This window comes from Lepidochelys olivacea, assembly GCF_965140295.1.
Source record: "Lepidochelys olivacea isolate rLepOli2 genome assembly, chromosome: 5".
NCBI classification, from domain to species: domain Eukaryota; kingdom Metazoa; phylum Chordata; order Testudines; family Cheloniidae; genus Lepidochelys; species Lepidochelys olivacea.
The window spans coordinates 36,556,566-36,574,290 of NC_140415.1; the positions used below are offsets into that span (position 1 = coordinate 36,556,566).

General features: G+C 43.6%; 1 protein-coding gene across 4 annotated transcripts in view; it reads left to right on the forward strand.

Annotated features, from left to right (window-relative positions):
* Window positions 1-1,593: 1,593 nt before the first annotated feature.
* Window positions 1,594-17,725, forward strand: part of MAP3K1 (mitogen-activated protein kinase kinase kinase 1) — a gene marked incomplete at its 5' end in the record, with an annotated part of 101,173 nt that continues 85,041 nt past the window's right edge. The window contains one exon of one of the 4 annotated variants that reach the window (XM_084629028.1): window positions 1,594-2,415. In XM_084629028.1, the coding sequence (XP_084485154.1) occupies window positions 1,979-2,415 (437 nt within the window). Of the gene's footprint in view, window positions 2,416-2,676; window positions 2,699-2,853; window positions 2,872-17,725 lie in introns of those variants that run through there. The other 3 variants (XM_084629032.1, XM_084629031.1, XM_084629033.1) reach the window with 3 other exon arrangements.

Consider the following 17,725-nt stretch of genomic DNA (forward strand, 5'->3'; position numbering starts at 1 on the left):
TTTTAAGTTCCTGCTCTAAAGCTTGGAGGGGCTAGAGCAGTGGTTTTCAACCTTTCTTCATTTGTGGACCCCTGAAAAATTTCAAATGGTGGTGCAGACCCCTTTGGAAATCTTAGACATAATCTGTGGACCCCAGGTGAAAACCTCTGTTCTATGGTAATGATAACCTTTCATGGACCCCTTAGACATAGTCTGTGGACCCTAGTGGTCCACCGACCACAGGTTGAAAACCACTGGGCTAGAGCTTCTCAAAGCAAACTGGCTGTTATTACTTCTTAAAATTGCCAAAACAATGTATTTTTCCCAAACCTCATTCTGAAAAATAGATTAATTGTTTTTGCCAAAAAAATTCCCAAAAATTCAGTGATAGGTAGGCAACCGGCATGGAAAATTTCATCTCAAATGGTTAGTTTGTCAAAGTTATAAACAATTAAAAACAGTGGCAAGAGTTAAGCAACCTCAACTCCAGGTGTGATTACCTGTATTGCCTATAATGTTAAAATGTATATTGGACACTTAAATGTGTAAGATCCGTTATGTGATTATGTTCATCAGCTCTTATTAAAATACCATTGGAAAGTAGGTAATACCCTATATGTACAATAACTTTTAGGCAATTTGTGAAATTTCTGTGTTGGGATAGATGAGTGGAGCCACATACCAATCTTGAAGCTGTAGTCTGAGGTGTAGTGAATGGTCTAATATGTTTAGCATATTATAATGCAAACTACAAAAAAATATAAATTGGGATTAGAGCATTCTTGGGAGTTAGTTTCTAAGCATATAGCAAGAGGGGGAAATAGTATCAAATGAAAAGGGGCAATAGATGATTAGGGCCAAATATTGAAAGTGGGAGGCCTGCAAGCAAAAATGAAAATCTGATTGTGTACCAATATCCACATGTGTAAATGGCCAGTTAGGCACCTGAACAGTATGCAAAAATCAAACAAGCATTCAAATATATGGGCAGTTGCACCTGTGCACTTTTCCCTGAAAGCTTCCAGGCTCCCTTTTCTCAACATTTGGCCCTCAGTGCTTGATACTTTATCCACCTTATTTTATAACCTTCAAAATACGCCGCCTGCACTGGCGTTTAGACAGATGTGCCAACTTGCTACATGTAGTCTGTATGTTGTGGGATGATTTTGTTTTCCATTCCATGTGTGTCTGAATCTTCTCTCCTACCCCCACCCTATTTTAACTATCCGAAATGGTCTTGTTAGAGGGGCATTGCACCAAAATCATGAGCTTCTATTTCCCTCCCGCCCCCGCCATTTTTGATACAAACCCACGTTTGTCTATGTTTGGAATATGTTTTTTTGGGGGGGGGGATCTTTGTGGTTCACTGCACGTGCTGGGCTGAAAATGTTGTTTGCAGCGTATTTGTAGTCGCGTCGCTCCCAGCATCAGAGAGAGACAAGGTGGGTGAGGAAATGGCTCTTATTGGACTCACGTCTGCCGGTGAGAGGGAAGTTTCGCAGCTGCACGGAGCTCTTCTGCCGGTCTGGGGGAGCGGGGCAAGGCTAGTTTGTGACACAATGTCCAGACTTTCGGGGTGAGCCTCCCACACCCTCCTCCAGGGGCAGAGATCAGCCCCTCGGTCTGCGAGGAGTGGGGGAGGCAGGGGCCGCCCGCCGGTCCCGGACCCACCAGCCCGGGCTCCATCCTCGCATGGGACCCAGAGGCGGCTGGCCCCGCGCTCCCGCCTGACAGGTGCGGGCTCCTCCGGCCCGGCCCGGCCCGGCCCCCTCTTCCGAGCCGCGGCACCGCCCGGCGTGGGCACAGCCGAGTCCTGCCACCACCTGCCCGCGGGCGGCATCGAGCGGCCGCTCCCAGCCTCACCTTCCCAGCGGCGCCCCCACGGGCCCCCCGTACGCCTTCTGCGCAGCCCACGCCGCTGGCGCAGGGGCCGGAGCGCGGCTCATCCCCCGCCTCCCTCCCCCGCCGCTCCGGAGCCCGATGTGACCCGCCAGAGAAAATGGCGGCGGCGGCGGGGAATCGCACCTCGTCGTCGGGATTATCCTCGGGCAGCAGCGCGGACGCCGCCGCCGCCGCCGCCTCCGGGAGCCTGCAGAGCGGCGCGGGGAGCGTGCCCGGCAGCGGCGGGGGGCTGCTGCGGGCGGCGGGCGGCGGTTGCCGGGAGCAGCGCTCCGACTGGCGGCGGAAGCAGCTGCGCAAAGTGCGGAGCGTGGAGCTGGACCGGCTGCCCGAGGCGCCGCTCTTCCTGGCCGGCTCGCCGGAGCCCCCCGACCTCTCGCCGCCCCGCTGCCTCGCCGGCGGCTCCGGCCCCGCCAGCCCCGCGTCCTCCCCTGGCCGCTGCGCCGCGCCCCACCAGCCGCTGCCGGACCGGAGCCCCGCGGGAGCCGCCGCCGCTGCCGCCGCCGAGAGGAGGATGGAGCCGTCTCCCCCTGCCGGGTGAGGGGCGCCGGGCTGCGAGCGGGCGGCGGTGCGGACCCCAGCGCCTCACGCGGGCAGATGTTGGGGGCAGAAGGCCCCTGGGAGGGGAGCGGAGCGGAGCGGAGGCGGGGGAGGCTGCTGCGGGCGGGAGTGGCGGTGAGGCCGGGCACTGCTGGCGGAGCCGGGGACGGAGCTCGCCCGGAGCCTTGCCCGCTGCCGCCGCTCGAGCTTTCGGCCCCCCCCCCCCCCCGGCTGCGCGGAGCCCGAGCCCCGGGAGCCTGGTGCACCACCCAACGGGCAGGTAGCGGGGACGTGCTGCTGGCTGCCGCCCGGGGCCGAGCCTGCTCGTAGAGGCGGTGGGATCTGCGTCGGGGGACGGTGTTACCGGGTGACTGGGGCGGGGTCGTACCCCCGTCAGCCCCCCGTGTTTGTAGGGGAGCTGTCAGGCTGTAAGAGAAGCCGGGCGCGTGGGTGGTGAGTGGCCAGTAGTTTAATGTGGCTGTGTTCAGTGCCTAGTTGGCTTATGCAGGAGGAGCTGCAGGTTAATGGAGCTGAGCTTGTGTTTCCCAGCACTGTAGCCTTGGCACCAATTCTTGCATTTGTGGTGCCTTTGCCCTGCCACCCCGTTTGTGTGTGCTCGGCTCTGGGAGTCCTGGGTCTTAGTTACATGGGAGTCACAGCTGCTGGGGGGGGGGGGGGTTGATTTATTTCTGCCTGAGCTCTGAGAGGCTTTGAAGTTTGAATTTGCCCTGGTGGTTGAGGACTCAGGACCGGATGTGTCAGCCATTCAATTTCAGTGCAGTTAAACCTTTAACCCTTCCTTCCAGCAGTCTTTCGCTTTGGGTGCAAGAACGATAGCCGAGTGCATTTGAATCTTTTCTTCTAAATCACCCCCTCCGTACTGACCCCCCGCCTAAAAGTGCTTCTGCTTTGTGTAATCTAGATAATAATCTCTCTAAAGTCTTAGATTTTTACATTTAAACTACTGGGAAAGTAAAGGCAAATATATTTAAAGTTAAATATTAATAAAAATGAGTCCTTTCTCCTTTGACTTGTTTCACTTGAAATTGCGGAACTGTTTTGTTTTTGCTTAGTAAAAAAAACCCGTGAATATCTGCACTGCAAAAATGTAGAAAGTATGTGTGTTTCTATGTGTTTCAGGGGTTTATACTAGAGAAAACATGTTTGAATGCATCCGATGAAGTGAGCTGTAGCTCACCAATGCTTATGCTCAAATAAATTTGTTAGTCTCTAAGGTGCCAGAAGTACTCCTTTTCATGTTTGAATGGTTGCACGTTGTGTGAGATGATACATTGTGCCCTTGCAATGTTTGTCCTATTCTGTATCCTATTTGGTAAGAGTTGCGATTTTACAGAGCTTTCCAATTAACAGGTATTGTGATGCGAACAGAGGCGCAAGTTCAATGGCTGCAGTGCATTTGATATAATATATATCACCTACACAAAGGCATTCAGAATTAAAGCTACCATGTGCATATTTTAAGATGCCTTCTTATGTGCTTCAGAATACATTGTACTTACTACTTTTAATGTACACTTGCTAGCTTTTAGAGTGTGCATAGGTAAGGGTAATGGTGATGATGGATCTTGTAATCTTGACATAAATTTAACAATTAGTTTCAGAAGGATTGTTATGTGAGGCTTCATGGGTAAATAGTGAATTGCTGTACTTGGTGGTGAAGACTGACTGTTGATAGGTTTACTTTTACAGTTATGTTACAGAGAAAAGGAGCTTTTAGTTAGCCACTTAAGCTTCAAGAAATCTGTCTTTCCCATTTGTGGTAGAAAGATATTAAAGAAAAGATTTCCATTCTAGAGAATGGTTTACTAATATGGCAATCTAAAAAATCAATTTATTTAGGTATCTAGACCTACTCTGTACTGTTTGTAGACTTTGGTCTATATTTAAGGCAGTGTACATTACTTGACAGTAATATGGCACTAGCAGATGAACCACCAATCTAGCTATAGAAAGATTAATAGGAAAGATGATATATTCACTTTGGCAAGTGACTTGAATTAATTTGATTTTTGTAGCATTCTCTCTAGGATTTTGTCAAGGTATGAAACTAAAATGTACTTTACTTCATGTTATTCCCTCGTATGTAGGCATCACCACTGTAGCAAATATAAACAATTCCATACCACATCAGAGGAAAAATAACTAGTGTAAACAGCATCAAAACATGCCTTTTAAAAACAGTGAAAGATTCTCACAATTTTCAGTGGGACTTACTGCTAGTTGTTATGGGTTCAAGAAGGTAAACATTTGTCGCATCAGGAGATCACATTTATACTGAAATATTGACTCCATCCTTGCTAGCCAATTCCAGATACAAGAATTTCTTTCAGGTAATTCCTGTTCTCTCTTTCAAACACTCTCTTTTGACAGCTTTTCTTGTATTTAAGCACCTACGTTTGCACATGTTGAAGTATGAATATATATGCAATTTGAAGGAAGAAAGGTTTCAAGAACTTTAGTGGCTTATAGCACCGTCTCCATAGCTCTAATAATAGAGATGTAACAATTATTTCATCTGAGAGAATATTAAATGTCAAGTGCATTATTCTGTTTAATAGTGCAATGAGATTACACCATAGTTCTGAAATGTTAGTTTCAGTCTCTGATAATTAATTATAAGAGACCTAACTGAAGGATTAATTATACTATAAATTCAGCAATATTGTGTAAACTTCACGTTAAAGACTTCAGTATATTAGGTGCAGTCTTGCCTGTAAACAGGTGTGGGGACCCTCCTTTGTCAGAGTATTTCAATAATTTAAAACAGTTTTTACACCTACTATAGTAATAAAGGAATATAGTAAACTTGAAATCTAGTCAAATACAAAATAATTAAAAATTTCTTTTGTGTACTAGAAATGCCCACAATGTTCTGTGCATATATAAATGGGAATGTGTACACATACTGATTGCCCAGAAAAGCTTAAAATCTAAGAAAGCAAACATATGATGGATGGAGTGAAGTCCATCAAAATACAATATTTTGCATGTATAGTATATAGGGTTTTTTTAATAAATACACTAGTTATACTCTGCTTCCCCTTTACCCATCCATTAGTAGTTAGCAGATACTAGACTTGCTCTTAAGTCCCCCTACCAGCATTTTTGGTATTACAATCACATTTCTTTTTTATAAATAGATTTTTCCTGTTCTATTTCTGTGTGAAAGACCCACATAAAGCAGCAGGATAAACTGGGGAAAGAGTGAAACTGACTCTGCAGTGTGCTATCAAGTACACAAAATAAAAATGTTGTTGTTTCATTAATCTCTCAGTTATATTGTCTTTGGTTTTTGTCAAATAGTAGGTAAAATTTCAGAAAAATTGATTTTTTTTTTGTGTGGTTTTTGATTCATTCTCTAATGTTAATGTGAAATGCAACCTGAACACACAACAATGAAGTTATTTTCCATGTCTCTTGATATCAACTTATTTATACTGTTTATATTTAATACTGAACAAACTTTTATGAATTTAATAGATTATTAATTATAAGGCTTTCTTGGAATTTGGAGAGCTATACAATCTGTTTGGGGCAGGAATCCATGAAAGAACAAGATAGAACTTTTTGACATTTCAAATTTTTTATCAAAATTAAATGCTTCACATACTACCTTCAAAAATCTAACAAAACCTTCCATTATCTTTGTCAGAGTGCTGCATTCCTGAGGTAATACAACCTTTTGTGACACTGGTATGGTTCCCCTATTAGAAGAGGCGGGAAAAGTATATTGTTGCTTTAAGAACTGTAGGGAATCTTTATTATGATTAACTGAAGAGTATTGCTGTAGAAATTTTAAAAAAGCATTTAAAAAAGATACAGAAGTAATGAAACTAGACAGTTTTTCTAGTCAATTGATAAATTCTTGTAGCTTCCATTCCAAGGCAGTTAAAATAAATATTGGGCCAAAAAAGTTAATGCTTTCCTATAGATTTAATATAACTCTTTTACAGTGTTCAGATCAAATAATTACCAACTATTTTCTTATGTTGGCATGGATGACTGGTTAACCAGCTTTCTTCAATACAAGACTTCTAACACTGTCAACCCCATTTTTTATAAAAACAAAAAGCAGGAAGTGCTGCAGTTCAGCTTTCTTCACAGCTCTCCTCTTCATCCAGTATCCACAAGCAATAATTTTTTTTCGCATAGAAGTGTCTTCCATCTAGCACAAACAAAATTTGTTCTAAAAACACACTCATTTTAATATTATAACAAATCTGCCATTTATAGTTGATATCAGATTTCTCAAATGTAAAGAAGGCATGGCCTGCTCCTGGTCTCTCACTACTATGTAGATAAATTACTGATGTCGTTTGTTGGTTTTCTTGTGTTGGTGTATATTATAGCATGATAAAGCCACCTAAAACACACTGGGAAGATTGCTGTCATGGCCATCTAGTAGAGCAGCTCTAGCAGCAGCCTGCCAATTCTAGATCTGCTCCTCGATCCATGACACCTGCCTTGTTTTGTGAATTCCAAAGCAGGACAGAAATATATTATGCTACAGAATACTTTATAGTAAAGAAAGGCTGGGGTGTGTTGAATGGGTTTTCATTGTTAAAACGTAGTTTGGCCAACTGTTCCTGTCTTCCTAAATAAGTGATAATGAAAGGTAGTTATGTTTCATCTTTGCCGTATGTTAAGTTTTCATATATATGGCACCTGCTAACCTGATTCAGCCCTGCAATTGAAGTTAAAATGTATTTGGCATGGTAGGAGCTGCCTGAGTTGGTGAGTGTAAAGAAAGTATAGTTAAAATAACATTTTGACTATTCCAATCAGGTCAATCATGTAGACTATCTTTCACTGATAGTGGCTATTTTAATTATATCCCTAAGAGCTCATAAATAGAAAATCACTTCTCCTCCCATTATCTTAACACTAGCTTTTTTCAGTTGGAAGAGTGAGCAGAAGCAGCATGACAGTGATGAATGCAGTACTGGTAAATTTCATCCTGCTATTACTGCTGAGAGAGCACTATGCAAGTCCAACATAACAGATGCCAGGCTCTCATGATGGGTCATCTCAGACACTGGTTTTAAAATGGAGTGAAGAGGATGTAAGGAGAAAGGAATACATGCAATGCCAAGGCAAATTTAAGTCTCTACTTCTGAATTTAAAATAGGACATGATAATAACTTCATTACCACATTAGAATTTGCAGCTATGAATTTAAGGTTCCAGTGCACAGTAAAAATTAAGTCTTGTGCTTCAAGATTTAAACTGCATGGGATTGAGGAAGGAATTTCTCCTACCTTGTCTGCTGGTTTCCCCCCATCCTCTGTGACCTACAAGGATTTTTATGTATGGGTTGGCTGTGTTGGTCTCTCTCTAAAGCATCAGGTATGCATGCAATTGTTGCTCTGGCACGATGTTGTAGAGGGTTTGATCTGGTATGGGAGTTCCTTTGATCTTATGCAAAGTATACAGATTGTAACTTTAATTTATCTGGAGCTCTTTCAGGGGAGTTACTGGAATTGTAGATTAAATCTTCACTTCTACTGACAGGGGTGTTATCCATTAAGCTGTTTGGCTAAAATAAAACTTGCCTAGGCAGTGCAAATCTCAACAGTGAGAATGCAAAATGTTTTGAAGGTAAATTCAAATCACCTTTAATCATCATTTTTAAGATTTATAGGAGGAGTGAAAAAAGTTACATCTTTCCTGTAACTTTTAGTGTTGTAATGTGTTTGTTACATACATAGCAAAGTTGGGCTATGACTAAGTTTGTTTAAATATTGTGTTTCGTATGTAATTTTAAAAAAATAAAGTTCAAAGTGAGAAGTGCCACACTGCACTGAAATTGTTCTAAGAACTAAAACAAGGGGTTGTGTTTGTAGCAGCAGTGGTGGTGAGGAGTTGGTATGGTTTGAATTTCTGGAGTTCAGAACACAAACATTTGTCTTTTCAGAGAGTCCTCAATCCTCTGTCAGAGCCCATGGTTCATCTTACTTTTGTCCCCTGTCTCAACTTGTACTACTTAAAGTTCTATGATTGTAGCCTCTGTTGTTTTTATCAAGGCAAATTGAACGGGAGTCTCTTAAGAGGTGGTCACTATAGCTTTCCTGTTTGCTGTGGGTCTTGCTGTTAAGTAACATAACCCATATATTTCAATGGGAGTTAGGTGTAGACCAGATTCTTAACTCACTTGCTCTTCCCTCCCTTCCTCTCTTCATCCAGAGGCCGAGCATGTTGCCTCCAGAACACCTTCCATTTCCTGCAAGATCAGAATTGGGAATCTAACAGGGCTGGCTTTAGGGATGGGCCACCCAGGCAACTGTCCGGGGGTGCCATGGTCAAGGGGTTACCATGTGGCAGGACAGAGGTGTGCACTGCCAGTGTAGAGTCAGAAGCTGCTCCCGGCTGGCAGGGTGGATCTGCATGTAGGGGCACCCAGATTTCTCCGTGCTTCCTCCTGGCAGAGGAACATGGTTGGGTGCGAGGGAAGAGGAGGCGAGCAGTGATGCACAGATACTGCCCGTCCCCCCACCTTCCCAGATGTTCCTTTGTGCCCTCTGAGGGGGCATGTGAGGAGCAACGCCAAGTGGTCTGTGCAGCCAGGTCACTTTCTCTCCCTGGGCTAGTGCTTTCCTGTCATCCCCTTATGCATCCCGGGGGGGGAAGTGACCTGGATGCAGGGAGCCCTGTTGTTGCTCCTTGCTCCCTCCCACACAGCCTCTTAGGGATGTGTAGAAGAGCAGGGGGTGGTGAGCAGCAATGCCAACTATTCTGTGCATCCAGGTCAGTTTCCCCACGTGGGTGCAGGTGGGGGATGCAGGGGCTAGGTACAGAGGTTAGGGGCAAAGGGAGCACAGTCCTGGAGTTAACGGTGCAGGAGGGGGAGATGAGGGTTGAAAGGGGCACAGTGCAGGGGTTGGGGTGCAGGAGGGGAGTGCAGGGGGCACAGTTCAGGGGTGAGGGAGTGTGGGGAGCCTTGTGGGGTTGGGGAATGGGGGACATCCATGGGCAGGGGGGGAATGCCGCGCCCATAGGGGTAAGGGCACCAAAATATAAGTTCGCCCAGGGCATCATTTTCCCTTCGGCCAGCCCTGGAATCTAACATGAATATCCTGCATGGTACTACCATGCTTGCTAGAATGTTGCTGTCTCTTAATAGGACTTTTAATTAAGTCATTGTGGGTTTTTTCTTTTGCTTAAGTCTTTGAAAGACTTGCAGTTTTGGGGAATCTTAACACTAGCCAAACAGTTGAGGAAAATTGCTGGCTGCTCAAAAGAGCTGAAAGTCATATCTGAGATAATGGCAACACAACATTTTATTCTAAAACTTGATGTTCAAGAACAATTTAAAACTAGACATGGTTTACTTTCCCCTGAAAGTTGAAATGACACAGTTTTCATTGCATTTAAACTTCCCCAGTCTCTAATTTTTAGTAATTGCTCTTGTTCGTTCATAGATTCCACAGCCAGAAGGCATCAGTGTGATCGTATGACCTCATATGAAACACAGGTCGTAGAACTTCCCCAGAATAATTTCTTTTGAACTAGAGCAAATCTCTTTAAAAAAAAATCCAGTCTTTATTTAAAAATTACCAATGATGGCAAATCCACCACGACCTTGGGTAAATCGTTCTAGTGGTTAAGTACATTCACTGTTAAAAATTTACACCTTTTTGCCAGACAGAATTTGTCTAGTTAAAACTTCCCTTCACTGGAATTTTTATACATTTGGCTGCTTGATTGAAGAATCCATTATCAAATATTTGCTCCCCATGTAGGTACTTCTAGATGGCTATCACCACCCATAACTTTCTCTTTGTTCAGCTAAATAAATTGAGCTCTTTGAGTTTGTCACTGTAAGATCTGTTTTCTAATCCATTAGTCTTTCTCATGGCTCTTCTCTGAACTCTGTCAGTCTAAGGCCTGCTCTACACCTGAAATTTAGCTTAATTTAGCTGTGTCACTCAGGGCTGTGAATAATTTTTCACCCTGAGCACTGTAGTTAGGTTGACCTAATCCAGGGGTCACAAACACGTGGCCCGCCAAGCTCCCCGCAGCCCCCCTGTCTCCTCCCCAGCGCGCCGTGGCCCCAGCCTACCTCCAGGCCAGGGGTGGGCAAACTACGGCTGCTCAGGGCTTTGGATCCTGCCCGCGCATTTGCCAACCCTGTGGTGCTGAGGGCCCCGCACCGCTTCCCTGCGGCCCCGGGGGGAGGGGAAGGGGGAAGGGAAGCAGAGAACTCTGAGCTGTTTTTGCCTGTGGTTACCTCCCCTGAAGCTCCCATTGGCCGGGAATGGGGAAGCGCGGCCACTGGAAGCTTCGGAGGAGGTAATCACAGGCAAAAACAGCTCACAGAGTTCTCTGTTCCCCCGCCCGCCCGGGGCAGCATGGACAGGATACCCACCACTTCCCGGAGCGGAGCGGCACAGGGCTGGGGCCGGGCCAGGGCCAGGGAGCCTACCCTGGCCCTGGTGCGTGACCTTGCCACCCCGAAGCCGCTCAAGATAAGTGGTGCTGGGCTGGAACCTGAACCCCTCCTGTACCCCAACTCCCTGCCCTAAGCCGCCTGCCTGCTCCCCAACCCCCTGCCATACCCTGCACTCCCTTCTGCACCCCAACCCCCTGCCCTGAGCCCCGTGCTGCACCCCGCGGGCAGGGGCAGAGGCAGCAGCCCTCAGGCCAACGTATGAGTCCTCACGTGACCCTCCTGGTGATTCAAGTTTGAGACCCCCTGACCTAACCCCTGATGTGGATGCAATTAGGTTGACAGCAGGAATCTTCCATTTACCAAGCTATTGCTTCTCAGAGAGGTGGATTACCTACAGCAGTGGTCCCCTCATATGGCCCTCCTGTGTAATAAACCTAAGCACTACCTTATGTGGGTCAAACAGATTCTACATATTTTAATAAGATTTAGTTATTGATTTATATTTTAAGTTCAGCTTGTTTCCTATCTATTTAGATAACACTGTACATAAAAACTACCTATCTGTTTACACAACTAGAAAAAGCCCTTCCATCAATGTAGGAAACATCTACGCTATGGTGCTACAGCTGCAGCAGTGGTGTTGTGCTGCTGTAATATAAGCCATACCCCTACATTGAATGAAATCCTTTTCCAGGAGGCAAAATTGGTAAAAGATCCAGCAAAAAATGTTATCAGTATTGCTAACTTTGATATTAAAAAAAGTCAGTCCCCCAAAATTTGAGGTTTCAAAAAACCATGAAATCACATTTTTTAGTCTTAACTTTTTTTTAAACTCCCACTACTCCTCTGCCTATGTGTATGTGATAACTTCAGGTTGAAAGGTAAACCTTTAGTGCAGTGGTTCTCAACCAGAGATCTGAGGCCCACTGTGGGGGCTGTGAGCAGGTTTCAGGGGGTCTGTCATACAGGGCTGGCATTAGACTTACTGGGGCCCAGGGCAGAAAACGTAAGCCTCACTGCCTGGGGCTGAAGCCCAGAGACCCCAGCCCCCGCCACCCAGGGCTGAAGCCGAAGTCTGAGCAGCTTAGCTTTGCAGGGCTCCCTGTGGCATGGGGCCCCTGGCAATTGTCCGGCTTGCTATCCCCTAATGCTGGCCCTGGCTTTCATATGCAGAAAAACTGTTGTTGTGGCACAAGTAGGCCATGGAGTTTTTTACAGCATGTTGGGGAGGTGGGGGGCTCAGAAAGAAAAAGGTTGAGAACCCCTGCTTTAGTGCACCCCCACCCCACGCAGGTAACCCATTCCAGTGCTTCACCACACTCGTAGTGAAATAGTTTTTCCTAATGTCCAACCTAGACCTCCCCGATTGCAACTTGAGACCATTTCATTGCTCTTTGTTCTGTCATCTGCCACCACTGAGAACAACCGAGCTCCATCCTCTTTGGAACCCCTCTTTAGGTAGCTGAAGGCTGCTATCGAATTCCCCCCCCTCCTCCAGACTAAATAAGCCCAGTTTCCTCAGCTTCTCCTCATAAGTCATGTGTCCCAATCCACTAATCATTTTCATTGCCCTCCACTGGACTCTCTCCAATTTGTCCATATCCTTTTGAGGGGGTAGGGGGACAAAGGCAAAACTGGATGCAGTACTCCAGATGTGTCCCCACCGGTGCCATATAGAAGGAAATAATCACTTCCCTATCTGCTGGCAATGCTCCTACTAATGCAGCCCAATATGCCGTTAGCCTTCTTGGCAACAAGGGTACACTGTTGACTCATATCCAGCTTCTTGTCCACTGTAATCCCCAGGTCCTTTTCTGCAGAACTGCCACTTAGCCAGTCAGTCCCCAGCCTGTAGCAGTTCATGGGATTCTTCCATTCTAAGTGCTGGACTCTGCACTTGTCCTTGTTGAAGCTCACCAGATTTCTTTTGGCCCAATCCCCCAATTTGTCTAGGTCACTCTGGACCATATCCCTACCCTCAGGCGTATCTACCTCGCCCCCCAGATTAGTGTCATCTGCAAACTTGCTGAGGGGGTTCTCCCTGACTACTCAGATGGAGTCTCTACTTACTCTCTCCTCACCTATGAAATAGGGGAATTACTATCTTAACTGTCTCCCCTCCTACTTTCCTTTCTTTGACAAAAGGAGGACTGGATAGTAAATAGTTTGAGAACCACTGACTGAATGCATCATGATTCATCCTCACACATAGAAGTTATATTACTTTTTAAGGATGGGAGGTTGCAGCCAACTTTTATCAAAGGCAGTCTCACTTCCACTTACAGGTAGACCAAAGGAAAATGGTGGCCATCTTGCTGGCTTCAGTCTCATTGACAGTAATAGCAGATGGTGACCATTTTGAATATCAGAAAATGTGTGAGTTGACAACCTTTCATATTTTCATGAAACAAGTTAAGAAAAATTATTAGGATAAAATCTCAAGAGGTGGCAATATTGTGTTATCGGCTATGACAATGTTTCTTAAAAACATAGAAACATAGGATGTCATACTAGACTAGAACCATTCCACCTAGTTCAATAGCTTGTCTCTGGCCAGCACCAGATGCTTCGGTGGAAGATGCAAGACAGTAGGTAAATTTGGGATAATCTACTTGCTGTGAAAGTCTCATCCTCATCCCTAATAGTCAAAGATCACCTTAACCCTGAAAAGGTTTCATACTTCTTCTAAAACTCTTCTTTCAGCATTAACTCTTATAACTCTGGAAATTCTTCTGATCTGTATAATCATCCTGTCCTCCTTAGAACCTTGCTAAGATCTTGGACTCAACATTCTGTGGGAATGAGTTTCACGTCTGATTATATATTGTGTGAAAAATTATTTCCTTTTTGTATGTTTTGTATTTGCCACTTTTCATTGAAGTTTCCTTGTTCTTGTGCTATGACATAGGAAGAACGGAAACTGAGTTACTTGTTTTATATCATTTATTGTTTTATACATTGTTACTGTGACCCTCTTATTTGCCTCTGTCTAAAGTAAACAATCCCAGTCTTTTCAGTCGCACCTCGTATGAGGGTTTTTCTATGCCCTTCAATGTTCTTATCATTCTTGTCCTAATCCTCTCTAATTCTGCAGTATCCTTATTATGGTGAGATGACCAATACTGCATACAGTGCTCTAATGAGGGCATATCATTGATTTTCGTAATGGCATTCTATTTTCTTTACCATTTCTCATGCTATTCTAATGCATCCTAAAGTGGTTGGTTTGTTTCCATTACATAGTAAACGGAGGTCTTTTCAGCTTTTCACAATGAGGCACAAGTCCCTTCCCTGAGCTGATAGTTAAAACAGAACCCTATGAGGAGTATGAGCAGTTAATTCCTCCTCTCCCCACCCCCTCCCCATGAATTACTTTTCACTTATTTCCCTCAGACTTATTGTGACTGCCCTGAGGCTTGTTGTGAATCTTTTCTATATGGCCATCATGTCTATATCTTCAGAATTGCCTCTGGCCTGAATTCTGCTCTTTGTGTTTTTAGAATGTTGGGATAGGGCTTGTGTGGGTATACTTTCATCATTATAGAGAAATAAATCTGGTTCACAGAGACATTACTTTGAAAATTGGATTTTTTTTGCACAAATTACAATCTCTAATCCTAGTAGTAATGAAGTGTGTCTGCAGTCTGCTTTCTGAAACCTGGTGTAACCCATACACCTCCTGTGTGTGTTGTTCTGTCCCATCTAGTAGCATCAAGACCATTTAGAAAGAGAGATAAAATGAGTCTGCTCTACAGCCTTAGCTAACAGCTAGTTGGCTTTTAGCTCATGCAGTAAAGGCTTATGCTTTAAGCTTCAGAGACCCCAGGTTCAGTCCCACCCACAGACAACCAGGGTCTGTCAGTGTTACAATGGCATTCTATTTTTTCTAACCAAAAAACTATAAATCACATTGTGAATTATGCTGCTTCCCCTTACTCAGGTGCTATTCACCAGCTATGTATATGGAGGCACACACAATTACTAGTATCTGAAACTTTTAATGAAATGCTTGGTTTATGAAAATGTATTTTGTGATCTCCACCAAGGTTCATTTTATAGGTTAGTGATACAGTCAAACATCTGTCAGAGTTTTTTCTGCTGATGCTACAACTAAGGTAGAAGCCCATAACTCAAGGCAATTACAGAGAGATTAATTTTCTTTCAGTTTGCTTACTTTGTAGTTTGACAGCACTTTATGTGCAGGCTTAGCAGAATTTGATTTTTATTTTTTTACAACTTTTGACATATATTTTTCTATTACTGATTTAAATGTCCACAGTTATGATATATTTTGGGGGGCAAACAAGGGAGAGGATGTCCAGACAATTTATTTTACTCACAGTAGATGTTCAAAAGTTAGTTTTAAAACACAAATTTTGGACATCACGTGTCAAAACATACAAAGTAAATATCCTTAAATCAAACTCTAGTTCTCAAGAAGCATTTTTCTTTCTTTGCCTATTTATAAATTTCAGTTATTAAAGATGGAAATGTTTGTCCATTTGTGTGTGTGTTGTGAAATCAATGTTTACTGACATTTATTGATCAATAGACTTGGAAGAATTACAGTTTTATGTGTTGTCATTTTGTCTTCCCTCTGTCAGTATTTCACACAGCAGCAAGGGGAGAGAAAGTCATTTTAAAAGAATCAGAAAAAGTGATTGTAAAACCTCAAAAACTGAAATAGGATGGTGGGGCCAAGTGTAATACCCAGTACTCTTTTTTTTTTTTTAACTTGTTTTTTTAAATTGACTAGATTGTTGTAATTTATTGAATCAATATACTGAATATTCCAATAAACCACATCTAGAATATCCCATAGTTTTTAATTGTTCTTTCAGTAATTTAAATAATGTATAATCCCTACATGTAACAGTGGTGACCGCTCTAATCCTAGACTATATCTGTTTGCTTATTGTATGCAAAGTGTTATTTACTGTTGAAATCAGTGAATAAGCTCACTGAAATAGCTCTTAATGTTTTTTCCAAAAACATGTTGTACCAATAAAATAAAAACCAGCAGGATCTTATTAAAGGGAAAAAGGCAAAATACCACATTTATTGTGAATACAGAAAGAATCATAGTAAGCAGTTAGTTATAGCTATAACATTCCATTCAATCTCATATTTATTCTCACATTCATTCATTCAAACACACACACACACACCCACACACAGGTTCTGCAAGGTTGTTATCATAGTTACCAGCCTTAGAGTTGCTCATGCCAAGTCACTGGCCAGGTGGCCTGGACATGAAGAGGGAGCAGGGCCTTGTCAGATGCTCATCTGATGCTCCTGGAAGTTGGTTTGCAGAATCAGACCCCAAAGTTCTCACTTTTTAGAGTCTATTTTTATAGGAATTTCTTCCTATGCCAGTCTATGGGAATTGCTTCATCATGCTGTTGCTGAATCAATCAGCAGATAGCACATTCCTGACGGCTCCAAGATGTTATCTTGTTCTTTGGTTCTCCCATTCTTGAGGCTGTTGGGTGGATTCCAGTCTGCTCTCTGCGTGGGGTCCTCTGGTTATTTCCACTTGACGCCTTCTTCAGCAGATGGACACTGGATTCTTAGGCTGGCACCTCCCTGATCATTCAGTTACCATCCACACCAAGCATCCATCCACATACATCCTCCATCTCTATTTCAATCACAATGGTTAATACAACAAAAGGGTGGGGAGTCTCTGGGTGCTGTTTCTGTTGTTAGAGTATTGCTTTGAGTCTCTCTCTCTGTGAATTGCTTTGAGTACAGACTCTGTCTTAGAATGTACTAACACAATTAGCAGCTTGCAAGTTTCACACATAGAGGGAGAGAAACAATACCAAAAACCAAGAGACCTCTTAATTAGTAATACCCTGGAATTTAAACTCTGGGGAATCAAACTCATTTGTGATTTTAATACAGAACTTCTTTAATATGATCCAACATAATCCCCCTTTTGACACTAAGATTTGTAATCGTCAGTGTCACTTTCTATGTAGCCTATTCAAGAGAAAGTACTGTGAGGCAATTTGAGTTTGTGATTCCAATTCATGCCACATACATGATCCTAGTGATGTATCTTTACTACAAGGTTCTGGGGCAACAGGCAAGGTGAGGCACACCCACTTTTGAGGAGTCCGTTCGGTACAACCTCTAGTGTCCAATAGCTTCCCTCCCTCCCCAGCCCACTGGCTCAAGGTCCAGGGTAGCCAAAAGGATCCCATGTGTAATATGGGGAGTGGGTTAACCTTCAATACCTTTGCCTCCAGGGACTGTTGGTGTGCAATTTTGACAACAATTTCTCCCATTAACAAGTCTGGTTTACAATAGTGGAAACATATTGCATCCATTCATATTGATAAGTGTCAAACAATGATCTCTTTCTTTTTTAACAAATGCATCAAACCCTTAATATTTCCCAATATGACCCAGAACATTTTGTGTTCCAAAGTAGCTAGGGCAAGTATCTGCATTTCAGTGCATCCCATAGCTATGGCTGTGTAGTTTCCTATTTCTAATATTTTTTTTTCTTATGGATAAGCCATGTGGTAGTATTAAGCCATTACTAAAGATTCCATTGGCCTTTTAGGTTACCCAGACCAATTTGGACCAAGTCTACATTGGCATGTACTTGTTTTTGTATCAGGCTGTCCTGTAGCTGGGACAGAAAGCTTAATTTATTTTTAAGTTCCTGCAGGTCTTCAGTATTTTTTTTTTAAACACACAACAGTGCGAGCAACAACACAAAACACAAGACAAAACATAGAACACAGAACACAATTTCTATTGTGACAGTAGATTCATGGTATTGGGTTGCTTTTCAGCTGGCAGCTTTTCCTGATTTTCTGAAAGACAAAAAGAACATGTTTCTACCCCTTTTGGGGTGGCAGATTATTGCTTAAAATATTTCTT